This window comes from Carassius gibelio, chromosome A6 (genome assembly GCF_023724105.1).
Source record: "Carassius gibelio isolate Cgi1373 ecotype wild population from Czech Republic chromosome A6, carGib1.2-hapl.c, whole genome shotgun sequence".
Lineage (NCBI taxonomy): Eukaryota > Metazoa > Chordata > Actinopteri > Cypriniformes > Cyprinidae > Carassius > Carassius gibelio.
The window spans coordinates 30,821,420-30,837,605 of NC_068376.1; the positions used below are offsets into that span (position 1 = coordinate 30,821,420).

The 16,186-nt window shown below is 35.9% G+C and overlaps 1 protein-coding gene across 1 annotated transcript; it reads left to right on the forward strand.

Annotated features, from left to right (window-relative positions):
- The first annotated feature begins 270 nt into the window (after positions 1 to 270).
- On the forward strand, positions 271 to 15,479 carry LOC128016061 (helicase with zinc finger domain 2). Its single transcript, XM_052600416.1, has 21 exons — positions 271 to 416; positions 1,152 to 1,738; positions 1,823 to 2,006; positions 2,261 to 2,371; positions 2,626 to 2,746; positions 2,830 to 3,205; positions 3,292 to 3,933; positions 5,085 to 5,874; positions 5,987 to 6,062; positions 6,149 to 9,611; positions 9,770 to 9,858; positions 10,012 to 10,155; positions 10,243 to 10,383; positions 11,658 to 11,802; positions 11,917 to 12,033; positions 12,161 to 12,353; positions 12,473 to 12,607; positions 12,880 to 13,089; positions 14,323 to 14,476; positions 14,712 to 14,879; positions 15,152 to 15,479. Exons 2-21 carry the CDS (start codon positions 1,173 to 1,175, stop codon positions 15,298 to 15,300), a joined length of 7,974 nt encoding a protein of 2,657 aa, XP_052456376.1. The 5' UTR covers positions 271 to 416; positions 1,152 to 1,172; the 3' UTR covers positions 15,301 to 15,479.
- The last annotated feature ends 707 nt before the right edge of the window (positions 15,480 to 16,186 follow it).

A 16,186-nucleotide genomic window follows, 5' to 3' on the forward strand; every position in this document is an offset into this window, starting at 1 on the left:
ATGCTAGCATATTCATTTCCAATATTGTCTGAATGATCGCAAAAACATAAAAGAATAAACTGATGTATGCTGAAATTGGTGTTTATATTCTAAAAATCTAACAGGAACATTAAAGGTTGTTGTTTTTTTGTGTGGTTTTGTTTGTAGCAGCTCTGTCTGTTTCCTGTAGATTTCATCAGTATTGAAACTGAAAGGTGAAACTGTGTTTGCACTGTTCTGTACAAGCACACGCTCCTGGAAAATGAAACTTATTTAATTCTAGGGGAGGGGCTTATACGGCGTCGCTCAGCAACATCTCTATAAATGGTTTAAATGCCTCGAGGTGCACATGACACTGAGATCGGCTGAAACATCCAGTGTTACAGGAAGATCATGACATATGAGAAAACCATTGGGATGGCAAGGAAAATATGAAGGTAAGATAATGCTGTGCGTTACTAATTCATGTTACCTAATTATTTAATGAACAGTTTATTATTTAGTATTAAATAGTTAATTAAGCTAAGATCATTAAATTACATTACACAATCTGTGGAATTCAAAAGCTGGCTAATTACTGTATTCAACTCAGTCAAAGGTGACCAAGTATCTCATTCTGAACTTTTATTACACAGATCATTAAATCATTACATAATCTCATTTGGGTGAACTCTTTCGGAGAAGGTGACCTGAAAACATTGTTATAGCCTTATAATAACATTATAATATATGTATATATAATCATTGTATACTTTAATCTGTAGTTTATATGCTTAAATACATATATGAAATAGTTATGTGCATTGTGCTTATTGCACTCTCCTTGAAATGTAAAGGTGGCAGGTAAATAATTTTCAATTACTACACCTGCACCGTATGAAAAGATATGTTTTCTACAGCTGAAGTTTATTTAGTCTGAAGGCTAAAAAAGTTATTGATTTATATTACTATGTGTGATAGAGTGCTACAACCATGACGTCAAAACCCAGAAGACTAATTCACTTAAGTCCCTTGAGATTTTTCTATGGGTTTGTGCTTTTATGGGGATTTTTCTATGAGTTTGTAGTTTTTAATAAACTTTTTACTCCTTTACTTTTCCTCAAGAGAACAAAAACAATGGAAAAAAATAAATTGTAAATGGACCTGTAATTGCAAACCATTTCTTTTTGCAGGAATTTCATATCTCTTAAATCATGGCTTCTGTGGGGAATCATCATAATCTTCAAACATTACTAGAGTCACACAAGCTGTGTGTCAGATGTGATAAGTGCTGTAAAAAACACAATGAGATTTCATACACCTACAAGGAGAACAGCCATTACTGCTCAGAAAACATCTTACTGATCAAGCAGAAAGGTAACAATTCATCGTGGAGGCCCGTTGCCCCCCTGCCACAATTTCCCAAACCATACAAATATGTTGTTTGCTGGCACTTCACTGAAGATGTTGGATGCACCGAACATGGAAAGAAATGTTCCTTCGCTAGGAGCTCAGAAGAAGCAGCGCTGTGGAACGTCATGAAGGATGAAAACCTCACAATTCCTAAGCTTGTGAAATTGATAAAACAAAACCAAAGGACAGTGCAGAAAAGAGGCGAGTTTGACTGCACATTGTGCCAGGTCCACATCCCAAATGATGAGGAACTGATGAACCACTGTTTCACTGTGAAGCACAGGAGACTGGTCTTTGAAGATACTTCTCCGACTTGGAAGTACCGTGATCCACCACCAACATACAAGGACCTGAAATTGTGTGAAAGGTATTTATGCGAAGTGTGACATGGCATTAGATGTTTGCTTGTGTCCAAGTAAGTCAAAGCAGCCTATAAAACGTTCTCCCATAGATCCCTGCTGTGCGAGTATGGCGATAACTGCACAAAGGCTCACAGTAAAGAGGAACTTAGTGAATGGCAAAAAAGATTCAAGGCTTCACGGAAAAGAGTCAGGGATGTAGACGAGATGGGCCTACTGTCCTATCAGGACAGACTGTTGGATGAATACAGACACAGCAATGACAAGAAAATGATTGTAAGTAATAAACAATATAACATCATTAGTGGTACATTGAGTAAGACACTCACTATGGGACAGTATCCCAAATGTTTACATTTGTATCTCTGATCTTTGCATTGCTACTTGCATTTAATTTAGCTTCTTGTATACCTAGTTGATACATTATATATAATTTTCTTGGCCCATGTTATTTTTTTATTTATATAACCAAAGCTTGATTTTTATTGTACATATTTACCTTTTACAATGTCGTAACTATATTCCTGCAGGTCAGTGACACCCTTCCTGATGTTGTTATCACCTGTGACCCAGATTTAGACAGTGTCTATGTAAGGAAAAAGGGAATACAGTGTACATGGAATTTTACCATTATTTCTAAGGTTTGTACATTAACAGACGTTTTTTGATAGGGTTGTTTTAGTTACAGTATAAAAGATACAACTTCTAATAATACTATACTCTTACGATTAGTTATAAGAATTATTAGCAATTTTTAAATTCCAAAGTGTATATGTTGTTTACATGTTGGGAGAAATGTATGATGAATAATCCAGTTTCTGTCCCTAAACATGTTTAGACAGATGTAACTATGTTACATTAATCTTTACTTTCAATTGAACTTAAAACCTTTCAGGAACCTCTAGAAGTGATTGCTTTACTCAAACGGGAACTGGGGGCGAAATATAGTCTCAGCAAAGACCCCAATGAGGAACGGTCATATTCCAATAGTGATTGGTTTAAAAAGAACCAAACAGGTGAAGACTGAATATTTCTTACAAAACCCAAAAAGAAACTTTAGGTCATGCTTTTACTAAGTTATTGTGATTTGTTTCTGCAGAGTATGAAATCCCAGTGTCCTTCAAATCTGACCAACCAGGACTTTATGAGCAATGGGTAGTGTTTGACTTCAACACCAGACCCATCCTGCGTCAGAAACTCAAGGTCAGGGTTGGAGAGGATGAATGTAAGGGCCCAGAACCTGAGTTTCCACTAGAAAGACAAGAGACTGTCAGTAATCTTGAGCCCTGGAATAAGGAAAGCTTGGAAATCATTCCTTTTGTTAAAAGAGAAGAGGCAGAGAGAGAGCTGCTAAACAGATACCAACTCATCTCCATTGATCAGATGACCAGTCCAATTAACCATGAAAATTACAAACACAACATGCACAATTTTTTATATCAAGAGGAAAAAGTAGTTGGTGAACGGCTTAGCTGGTATTTATGTTTCTTAGGTCTAAACCAAATACTTGACAATTTATAACAATTCTAATGTACTCTCTCTTTCCCAAAAACATTTCCAGTCTGAATCTACGAGGGACAGCGCAGTTGGAAAAATACCTGACTGATGACAGGTTTGGATTGAAATGCGCTTATCCAGAAGCTCTTCTTGCTGCTGTGCCTCTGTCTCATCCACTCACTCCTGATACTCCTCAAGGTTTCATAGTGAAAAGACATGCTATCACTTCTCTTGTTCGTGTTGTGAAAAATAATGATTACCTCGGCCCTACATATGAAGCTGAATTTCTGAAAGATGCTGCCACTGAGACGCAAGTAATTTTGCAGCTTTCCAAAGAATGCTGCACTGATCTGAATCTGCAGAAAGGACAGCAGTGTGAGATGGAAGTCCATTTCCAGTTAAATCGTCTATGGTTCTGCGAAATGCACAAGGCCATTGACGATCTCCCCGCCTTAGACAAAGTCTTACCTGATCTGAAAAACAGCAACTTCTGTATTTCCTCCCAGTCAGATACAGGACAGTTAAATGAGAAGCAGCAAGCAGCAATGAACTTTGTTATGAGTGTAACAGACAACAGATGCAGCATCCCACCGTTGTTGATATATGGACCTTTTGGAACAGGGAAAACTCGAACCCTTGCCAAGATGGCGCAGGTTCTTGTGCAGAAACCACAAAACAAAATCTTGATTTGCACACACACAAATAGGTAAGGCATTACAATTCATTGGCAATTCAGAGTACTGCTCCACAGAAGTAGGTCATCCTCCTGAAACGTCCAGCTCAGAATAGGGGTGTGCAATATATATATCTACAATAATATCGTAATTGTTGTTTTATTGATATGCGATTTGACTTTATCAAGTATATCGCAAAATCCAAACAAAAACACACCAAGAGAGTGCATGCATAAACTACTGTACATGATATAGGTTAGAGTATTGCGCAAGCACATTTAGAGTTCACACCTTCATTGTGTTTTAGTTTATTAAAATATTTAGAATTCCCCAAAAATGGCCCCATATGTCTTTTATATTTATATCATCTGATATAATTAATATCACACAAAGAGTGATGTTTTTTTTCCAAATATCAGCACAATTGCAAATGTGCAAACAGCTCAATAAACAATAAGTTAAGTTTTAACAAATCGGTTGAAGAAATGACTCAATGATTTTAGGTTTTTAAGTTATAAAGTATACCCCCCCCCCAATCATTTCAAATATCAGTATTTAACGTTTTGTTTATTTATATCAAAACATTCATTATGCATTTGAAACTGCAGATTAAATGCATTCACGACCTGCATTAAACGGTTTGTTTAAATGCATCTAAATGCTACTTCATTCACCTCTGCATTGCACACACAACTTTTTTTGATACTGATTTAATTTGATTGGTAACAGACCAGTAGTGTCTTACTATTTGAATTTACTGATTAAATGTAAGAATTTTACACAAAAGATGATGCATATGTTTAATTAGGTTAGGAAAAACTTGGCCATAAAAGGTAAAAATCTGTTTTAAAATTAAACTTTATTTCTGTTACTACTGCAAACTAACCACGGCACAGAAAATGAAGAATATCGAAAGCTTTGGGAGTAAGCTGTTCGCGGCTGTCCTAAACCTGCCAAATTACCAACACATTAACAAGTTAAGCAAAATATGGCCTTTATGCATTTGTTTTTAAATTGCATTCCTTGTGCTGAAACACTAGATTTAATTACTAGATAATGCATAAACAGATATAATGCATACATTAAAGGTAGTGCCATTTTGGAATGAATTTGTCTGCTAATGTAATTGCTTAATGCAGTCATTGTAAGCTACAGATAATTCTCTCTTTTTTTCTTGATACAGTTCTGCTGATCTTTATGTAAATGGTCATTTTCATGACTATGCAACTGTTAATCATGAAGCGAAACCTCTGAGAATCAAGGCAAAGGAAAGCAATCCCAGATCCACTGATCACATCACTCTACAGTACTGCCATTTTTCCAGAGATGGCAATCATTTTGAGTTTCCTGACAAAGCTGTTTTAGATTCCGTAAGAATCGTTATAACTACAACTTCACTAGCGCGTTTCTTCCATGACATGAAGCTGCCTGAAAACTACTTCAGTCACATTCTGATCGATGAAGCTTCTCAGATGTTGGAGTGTGAGGCTCTTATGGCACTGAGCATAGCAGGTAAAAATACACGTGTTGTTTTAGCAGGAGATCACATGCAGATGGGACCCAAGCTCTTCTCTGTGAGACAAGACAAATGGTCAGAACAAACCCTGCTCAATCGCCTCTTCTATTACTACCAAGCTGAAAACAGTGATGTTGCCAAACAAAGCCGAATAATTTTCAATGAAAACTACCGCTCCACAAAGGACATCGTGGATTTTGTATCAACACATTTTTATGTGGGAAAGAGTGATGTGATCAAGGCTAGAGGAGATGTGCCTCCACATCCACAGCAATATGCCTTGCAGTTCTATCATGTAAGAGGGGAATGCTGTTTGGACCCAACAAGCATGTCCTGGTTCAATGCAGAACAAATTCTAAGTGTCGTTGACATTGTGCAAGGAATAATGGAGGAATGGCCTCAAGAATGGGGTGAAAAAGATCCAGAATCAGTCTGTGTCCTATCTCAAGGAAGACAGGTATCAAACCTACTGAGATTTATATTATGCATTTATCAATAGCATCCTGTTATTGTATCAAATTTATGTCAGTGTGTTTATACCAGATGCTTTTGCCTCTTTTGTGTTTCAGGTATTGGAAATAAGGCAAAGACTGCGTCAGCTTAGACTTCCCCGTTTCACTGTAGAGAATGCCGAAAATGTGCAAGGTGAAAATTACGCATTACTCAAGTGCAATATTATGCCAAACACACTAGTATCAATGCATGTGATTAACAGAACACATATTTTTCAGGAAAACAGTTCAGAGTAATAGTGATTTCCACTGTGCACACCAAGGACAGCTTATTGGAGACAGACCGGACCTGTCTTGAGTTTTTCAGTGACATGCGAGTGCTGAACACAGTTATGACAAGAGCCCAGTCTCAAATATTTGTTGTTGGAGATGCAGCTGCACTTTCTTGCCATCAGTTCGGTACATGCTGGAGACTATGGAGATCATACATAGAGGATTGCATCAACAAGGGAAGTGCCCATGACTTTAACTTGGATTCTTTGAAACAAGACCTCCTTGAGATATCTGAGCTCTGCAGAAGTGAGGATGAAGAGAACAGCGATAGTGAATCAACTACATCTGAAATATCAGACACTGAAGACCCGATACTTCAAGAGCTTCTTGATGAAAGCAAAAACATCAACATTGTATTAACAGAGGAAGGCTTGTTTCCAGTTTTTCAAAATGTGCAATCTGTCAGTAGTGTGAACAACCAAATTACAGAAGAAGATGAAGAGCAATTGTTAACTAACTCTACAAAATGTTGTGAGCTGGTCATGGAGAGTTTTGATCGAGCTTATGCTAAACCACTTGACGAGCCCTCCATTAGAATCGAGATCAAGGGCAGAAAAAACATTGGACAGGCATTTCCTGGAGACAAGGTAACAGTGGAGATCCTGGATGAGAAATCAAATCCTCCCATGGGGAAAGTAATCAAAATCCTGGAAAGTGCGGATACTGTCAAAGAATTTGTCTGCACACTTGAAAGACATGACCGTCAAGTGATGATACCTATCAACAAATGTATCTCCAAAATCCACACACCATTTTGGAAAGACAAACCAAACCACATTGCTGTAAGAAATCCTACGACCCATAAAATTACATTTATCAAGATAAATGTGGACACACACAGAAAATATCTCTTTGTTGTCAAAGTCCTTAAGTGGGGGAAATTTTTCCGATACCCCTTAGGCATTGCTGTCGGGGTGTTTCCAGAAATAACATGTTTAGATGATGGATTGAATGTACTCAGCATAGAGTTTCAGTTGAGAAGGACACTTTCTTCATCTTTAGAAACACAGATGCAAGACTTTCAAAGTCTTAATTTATTTGAAGACAGACGAAGAGATTTTCGCATGCTCCCAACATTCACCATTGATCCTGCTGATTCACAAGACCTTGATGATGCAATCAGTGTACGGGATTTAGGTGAGTGCTATGAAATAGGAGTTCACATTTCTGATGTTGCTAGCTTTCTGGCTAAAGGCAGTGAACTGGACGAATATGCAAAACAGCTGTGTACTTCATTCTATACACGTGGAAAGGAGCCAATACACATGCTCCCTAAAGAACTGAGTGCCAATTTCTTCAGTTTGATACCTAATCATGACAGACGAGCAATCTCCTTGATAATACAAGTGGATGCTAAGACAAACTGCATAAAGAAAAGATTAATTTGCAAGTCTGTCATTCACTCCAACAGGAAATTTTCGTATGATGAAGCTGAGGACATCCTTGAAAACAATCGTCAGCATTATGACCTGCTTGAAATGTGCCTTTTGAAAGCATGGAACTTTGCTGAGGTTCACAGGAGATACAGAAAACAGGACGACTGGTGCTACAAAATGCCAGACGAGGATGTGACTCTCGGAAGAAGGCGATCTCACCTAATGGTGGAAGAGCTGATGGTCATGTTTAACCACACAGTTGCTGAACGCCTTCTGTCTGATGAAACAACAAGGACCATAACTCCACTGAGATGCCAGGACAGGCCACAAAGGGAAAAGCTTATTGACCTTTTTGACAAAAATGCTTCCTTGATTCCACTATCTGTTCGCTTCTCAAGTAGAGCTCTTGAGAGTGTATACGTGTCTCCTGAACTGAATAACCAATGTTTGATCAACCACACAGCCATGCCAAACCACCAGGCTGAGATTTCTGATTCTGAAACCATACCCATATTAAAATCTGTTTTGAGATGCTTGAAGACAGCAGCAGAGGAGAAAAATGTCTACAAATTAATTGACTTCATTGCAACTGATGAGATTCACCCCCAACTTCTTCCTTTTGCTACGGCATTTACAAAACTGTGTCACAAAGCATGTATTCTACGATCAAACTCGACACATGTTTCTAGAATTGGGCACTATGATTTAGACCTTGACAGCTATACTTGGGCCTCATCTCCAGTCCGCCGATATATAGATGTTATTGTGCAGCGCCTTCTTCATTCTGTGATTGACAAGACCAATGTTAGGTACACAGCTCATGACATTGACCTGTCTTGTATGGAATTTTCCAGGAAAAATGCCCAACAGTCAGCATATGACAAGAAAGTGAATGCTCTACATTTTGCATTAAAACTCTCAAACCAAAGCGAAAAGAAGGTGGCATACATTGTGGAACTCAATCAGTCAGGGACAAACTTCAGATTATCCTTCCCACTTAACAGAACCTCTATATCAGAAAACTTAGACATTATGTACAGGGATCTTCAGTTGGCAGATCAACCAGAGTTTGATGAAACCAACAACTGCGTGATCTTGAAATGGGTGCGAAGGATATATTCTTTTTCCAATCCTCACATCCTTGCTGAAGTGAAACAACAAAATCCAAACTCAGTCATGGCCTATGTCTCTACAAAGACCTGGAAATGCATAGCAGATGCTCTTAGAGAAGAAGATTGGGAAATATTGTTTCCACTGATTGAGAAGCTTGATGCCAGCTCAAAAGTCCATGCAAGACAATCCCAGGAAAGACTGAGAAATGCTAAAATTTCCAAAAAATCTGATCCCATGCATGCCGAGCATTATGCTGAACTTTTGCTGAGAATAAAGCCAGGTGAGGTGGTCGAGGTACAACTAGGTTCAGCCACTGCTCGAGGATTAATGACACCAGCAATTCAGCTGTTTGTTGTGCATCCAAAATTTGAGATTTGTTTGGAGCATGTGAAAGATCCAATCAAGTGTTTTTCAAAATATGCATTCCACTCATCAAGGAATTCATACAACTCGTACATGGATTATCAGGCAATATGGAAACCTTTGAGTGAAATGGAGTCAGCCTCCAATGCTGTGTCTGAAAATGAGAGTATTATTATTGAAGATGCAGTTTTGAAATGGAAAACCTCTCTTCAAAAGAAGCTTGAGGGTTTTTTTCTCCTTCCACTTGACAAAAAATCTCAGTGGTCTATTGAATGTGACCTTAAGAACAGTTTCCTCTGCATTCGAACTAAGATTCAGCAAAGTCAGAGCCCCTTTCTGGAAAACGCTCAGTGCACAGCTCTCATGGATATTCCTTCTATCACTTGGGTGGCCCATGGCATAGTTACAAAAGTTGAAGAAATTGACTCCAAAGAACCCAAGAATTTACAAATTGATTTTCAGATTAACCACACGCCTATGACAAATATTCCAGAAGCCATATTCTGCGAGAGGACAAGATTTACTCTGGAGCTGATTACAAAGCTTCTGCCAGATGTGTAAGTCTACAAATGATAAACACCATATCTTATTAAAAATGTCCTATTTGTGTACACTGTGTTGTTTTATGTGTATCCTTAGATTATGATAACATCTTCAAAAAATATAGGCCTATGTATGCTTCATTAATTTTTATGCTTTTTTATTTCATTTGTAGGCGCAAAGAGGATGCAATTACCAGTCTAACCAAAGCCAACAATCTTGTTAAAAATATCGCCATGGGAAGGAAAATCCACTCTGAAGGAGGTACAACAGTTTGACTTTTACTGACTCTTTATAAAGTTTTGCATGGCTATATTCCAAGCTCTACTATCAAAATTAATGATTTACTGGCCATCTTTTAAAAAATGATACCTTAAAATGCAGTTTCACTTTGTTTAACACTGTATTTCCTCAAAGGATGCAACATTTCGAAGCAGATTCCAGCCAGATTTGAGATCGACAGTTATCTCCCTTCTGGGTTTTCCCATCTAAACAACAGTCAGTGCAAAGCTATAAGAGAAGCATTGACAAACCCATTCACTCTTATCCAAGGACCACCAGGTGAGAAATATTTTTTGACTTTCTTTGGCCTGAAGCTATTGTAATTGCCATTCCTTCCATTTATATTATTGTTGTGCATTTCCACAGGGACTGGAAAAACTGTTGTTGGTGTCCATATTGTATACTGGTTTCTCAAGAATAGCCAACAGCTTCCTGACACCAATTCACAGAAGAAGAGAGCTGTTCTGTACTGTGGCCCCTCAAATAAATCTGTTGATGTGGTCGCAGGTAAATTTTCTGTATAGCCTATTATTATCCATTTCATCAGTTAGGTCCCTCTAGTGAACCATAGGGCCTCATGATTTCTGTGATGTGGAAAACATTGACGGAATAGTGGAATCCAGTCATAAAAACAGAATTCACAGTTTAACACTGAATGACACAGATTTTTTCACATCTTGAATAAATGAATCAAAAGTAGATCATTTCACTTAAATCAAATCGCAATATGGTCTAGTATCTAATTATTAAGCCCCAGAAGTCAATTGAAATATGAATCCTGCATGTTCTGCGCATCTCTTTTAAATGAATGGCGCAGACGCACCTTTTCATTTACTACACGTATAACGTTACTAAAGGGCTCGTAACGCTCGCAGTGTTTTCAGCGTCTGCTATCTCTGTAAATGAGAACCTAAACACATGAACAACATCTCCAGAACAGCTGAGAATCACTTAATGAGAAGTTGACCGTTTGATTTGAGTAAACTAGAGTCATATCACATAGACAGAATTGTAAAGCTATTCACGGCAACCCGTCAAAATAAAAGTCTGGTTTGATTTGAAGTCTATTTTTCAGTAAAATGTACATAGCCTATTATTACTACTAAAATGAAACAAACGTTATTTTTTAAGAAATAATTACCGGTACACAAAATTTCTTCCATGTTTTTAATAGTTCATCCCCTTTGTTTACCCAAAAATAAAGTTTGCTTAATTTTCAATAATTAAAAGATAAATCAAATTAATGTTTTTTGCCTTCATTTGATAACCAGAAAATGTCCAATACACAGAATTTCTGAGGAGAAAAAAATCATAAAGCTACTTTATAATTATTATTATTAATTTTTTTTATATAAATTATGTTGTTTTATGCATTCAAATAATTAGATGTTAAAATACAGAATTTGGTATTTCACAGAGCCTTAACATGTAATTTTTGTTAAACTTTTATTAAATCAATGTGAAAATGTATAAGTTTAATGGGTTAAATTAATTACACATGCTTTTTGATTAATAAACTTTAATTTAACTATTAAAAAAAGAGTCGAGAAAAATTCAAAAAAAAAACTGAATCTAGAAAAATTTTAATGGAAAAAATGTAATTTGGAAAGAAATAAAAATGTAATTTGGAAAGAAATCAAATGTAATTAAAAAAAAAAAAAAAAAAAAGGAATTTAGTAAAAAATAAAACAGATTTCACAGGGCCCTAGAATCAGGAGTTACACAAGTCATTACCTGAACAAGGATTACTGCAATGTAAACTTTTTATGAATGTGTTGCAGGTCATCTCCTCAAACTCCAAAATCAACTTAGACCTCTCAGAGTCTACAGTGATCAGGTGGAAATGTTGGAATTTCCTTACCCAGATTGCAACCTGAAGCTGTCACGCAATTCTAAAAGAGGCGAAAAACCCAACACAGAGCTCAGGTATTTGCCAAATACTGTCCTTCTGTCACTTATTCGAGTGTAGATACTAACTTCAAATGTAATATGTGTCTAAAACTGGCTTTCCCACTAACAGATGTGTTGTTGTATTATTAGTTCCATTGCACTACACCATGTGATTCGAAAGGATGCCAACCCATATTCCACACAAATATTAGCGTTTGATATGAAAATTAGAAGAGGAGATAAATTCACCAGCGAAGAAAAAAAACTGTATGTATGGCTCTGTAACTTCAAATCTCTTTTTGATTCTGTTATTGTTTCATGTTTGTTAGAAATTATTTTGACACAATTTCATAGAAATGAAAAGATAATTTAATGTAAAAAACTTTTTTTAAAGCTACAAAGACACCCTCCAAAAGGCTCGAAAACATGAATTATTGCGGCACGATGTCATCTTGTGCACTTGCACAGCAGCCTCGCACCCTACCTTAGCCAAAGTCCTCGACTTCAAACAGATCATCATTGATGAATGTGCCATGGCAACTGAACCCGAAGCCTTTATTCCACTAGTGGCTCATAAGCCTGAGCAGGTGAGCTCCAAAGCAATGTTCTTTTAAGACAAACACTGATTTGGATATGAACCCTTTCATTTAATTATGTTTGTACTGAACAAAGATCTTTAAGGTATCCGACTAATTTGATGTTGTAGATTGTTCTTCTGGGTGATCATAAGCAACTGCAACCTGTGGTCCACTGTGATGTGGTGGAGCGATTGGGAATGAGCAAATCTCTTTTCGAACGTTACATGGAGAAAGCACTCTTGCTTGACACTCAGTACAGAATGGTAATGAATTAAATAGCTATTTAAATAATAAAATAAATAGCTCTGATATTGTATAATAAAACATCTGTCAGATGCCTTTGTTTGCTTTCGAAAGATGTCTATAAGCTTCTTTTTTTGAACATATAGTTTTTATTTATGAATAGTATATACATATATATATATATTTTTTTTTTTTTTCTAGTGATACTTAACAATGATCTTAACAATTAAAACGCAGTAGTTTCACTTAATTCAAATTCAAATTTCTCCACTGTATTTTTTGTCTTTTACAGCAAGAAGACATTTGTGAATTTCCATCTAATGAGTTCTATGATGGAAAGTTAAAAACTAAAACATCTCCTAAACCAAGTCTCTTCCTTACTAAGACAAGGCAAACATGCATAGTTTTCGGCCATGTTGAAGGAAAGGAGAAAAGTCTGGTGGTCTCGACTGAACGGGGGAATGAAAATTCAAAAGCAAATTTGGAGGAAGCAGAGGAAGCAGTAAGCTTTTTTAGTTTAATAGTCTTTTGGGCTATAATGTAAATGAATCTTTATGGCCTTTTAAGTTACACACAAAATAATTTATTTCAGGGTTGCTGCCGGTACAGTAGTTTTTGTTTGTTTGTTTGTTTATAAAGTAAGAGAAGCAACTAAGATTATATGTTCTAAGATTATAAACCTTATATCTGAACTTCTACATGGCGTAGCAGTATATTACTCCAATATGTAATCAAAGGATGGCTTCATATACATGGAGATCCCTTAAATATCCACTGACCCGACTGTAGAACTCATTTTTATATTTAACATACCGCTTTTACTACCGAGTCTCATAGCACTGGCTACCTCCCTATGTTTATTTTCATAACAAGGCAAGCTAAACCCTTATGAAAATTAACCATGGTTTTACTACAAATAAAACCAAAAAACCATAGTTCCTATAGTTAAACCATGGTAACCACAAATTAACCATGGTTTTACTATATTAACCATAGTTTAACCGTGGTATTTGTAGTAAATCTGTGGTTATACAAATGGTAGTCAATATGCCAAAAAACCATAGGTTACTACAGTTTTACTATAATAAAACCATGGTTATTTTTTTGTAAGGGAAATAGCTAATTTGCGCCATCTTGAGGTTCCAAACAAAAAAAATAGTCTCAAATGAGAGAATATTTAAACTGGCTCAACGGGTGGCTTCGTCCTTTTTAAACATATCAGACCAAAATACAATATAAAACATGACAACCGTTTCTAAATAATGGACAAACACTGTGTAAATTCTGTTATTTTCACAAAACATTGATATTTATAAACTTACTTGCCTAAAAACTCCATCTGATGCAGAGAGCGTTAGATTTACGTTACGCTCTTCTTCAAGATTATCCTTCAGTCTTGTTGCGCTTGGGCGGCAAATGTTGGCGGTAGTTTCCTAGGAAACACAACGACTCCTCCCAACGACGCTATACCTTTCCTAACATTCAAATTACAGTTATTGGCTATATAATATAAAGTACGTATTTAATTTTAAAAAGTTATATTAATTACAAAGATTCTTACAGTAATGTGAAAGTGCATACATTTCTAAATATATAAATTGATAAATTATTTAACGTAGAAGCCCCGCCCATTTTTGCCACAAACAATTTACTGTTATAAATTCAAAATGCCACCTACGGGATATTATACAATTTTATATAAATGTATTTCAAATTGGTGATAATCTTCCAACAGGTGCGGATCGCCATTCTTTTGACTGAGGCTGGAATAAAGACAAAGGACATCGCCATTCTCACACCATATAATGCTCAAATGTCAAACATTAGGGATTCTCTGTTCTATAAGGGTATAACAGACATCACAGTTGACACCATCATGAAAAGTCAAGGTAATAATATTTTAAGCATGCCATTTAACAACAGTGGCACTATAAACACTGAACCTTGATCCATGACATAACATTACAATTAACTATTATTTAGCTCCTATTTTAATAATATTAACACAAAGCACAAATTCAAAGCATTCATACTTAAATTGTGTTTATGATTGTATGTTTTGACAAGATATTGTTTCTGAATTAATTATTTCTGATCTTTTTCCCTTTGTTTGTCTTGCCACAGGAAGTGAATGGAAATATGTCATCATGTCAACTGTGCGCTCTTGTCCCAAATCTGATATAGAAATACAACCAACCAAATCCTGGATTATAAATCGACTTGGATTCATCATGGACCCACACCAAGTCAACGTGGGCATTACCAGGGCACAAGAAGGCTTGTGCATCATTGGTTAGTTATGCAATCTAGGCTTGTGAGAGTCAATAATGTGTGAACATTTTGATCCATAACTTCTGTTAATGGAATAATGCAAAATAACACACACATTTTTTTTGTCCCTGAAGCATGAATATTATTCAGTCCTATAACGGTATAATAATTTCGAATGATAAATGCCATTATAATACCACTACACCTTCTTTAAATATTATGTATTTTATAATTAATGACAGTTTTCTATTTGATGCATGGATTGCAGTGCCATAATTCTGCTATTTTGTCAGGTAATGAGAACTTGCTGCGGTGCAGTGTGTTGTGGAGAAGACTTCTGGATCATTATAAGGAGAAAGGATGTGTAGTGAATCCCGCCCGGCACATCCAGGTTCAGAAACCCACTAGAAGTCTGGGAATGAAGAAAACTGCTAGAAGATGATGTGCTTCATGCAGTGTTGTATTTGTAGCTGTATTTGCTTTATTTCTAGCTGTGTTAAATGTGCACTTTCACATTTATGCATTATTATTGTGACATTTTAAAAAATGGATATCAGGGAACATTGCACCTCTTGGATATTGGTGCTATACAATAATATAATAAAATATAACACCCTTGAATGGCACTTTAATTAAATATTATATATCTTTAAATATATATTTTTTTTTTCTGTCTGTTTCTTGAAAATGTTATTCTATTTATCTATTTAAATTTCAGATGTTTCATGTTAGCATTACTCGACAAAACATGTATCAAATAAAACATTTTACAATACTTTTGTTTAAAAATAATAATAATTCTGTATATATATAAATGCAAAAAATAAAAAAAGACTTTAATTATGAAATATAGAAATGCAGGACATTTTTATTCACTCTCTATTCAAATCACTTTCGTCAGCACCACAAGACTATGAATAATGCAATGTTAATATTTGACCACTTAGTGGTGCTGTACTAGCATAGAAAGGAAACCATAAGGCAATCTGCAATTGGTAACTGTTTATTTTTTTAGATGTTGTTGAATAATTTCTATTCACACTATTGTCTATGAGTGTATAATTGTAATGCAAGAAACTGGATGTTCTGTATTTATTGGTTTACATGTATAAAGATGTATCTGTGAATGAAATATACTTCTTAATCTATGTTTAATGTGCAGCTCTTTACATAATTTGCACAGCATTCAATACAGGAGCTGCATAATGTATTCGGACGTGGAAATCACAAATAAAAATGTATGATTGATTAGATCTGGATCTCTCACAATACACACAACACTGATTGTCTTCATCTTCAACACTATACATCTAGCATTGTGTGTGTGT

Bases quoted from the DNA above. Each gene is read 5' to 3' on its own strand.
- LOC128016061 (XM_052600416.1), top strand. From the start codon at position 1,173: ATGGCTTCTGTGGGGAATCATCATAATCTTCAAACATTACTAGAGTCA. The intron at 9,859-10,011 runs GTACAACAGTTT...ATTTCCTCAAAG, and splicing joins GAAAATCCACTCTGAAGGAG to GATGCAACATTTCGAAGCAG. The intron at 10,156-10,242 runs GTGAGAAATATT...GCATTTCCACAG, and splicing joins TCTTATCCAAGGACCACCAG to GGACTGGAAAAACTGTTGTT.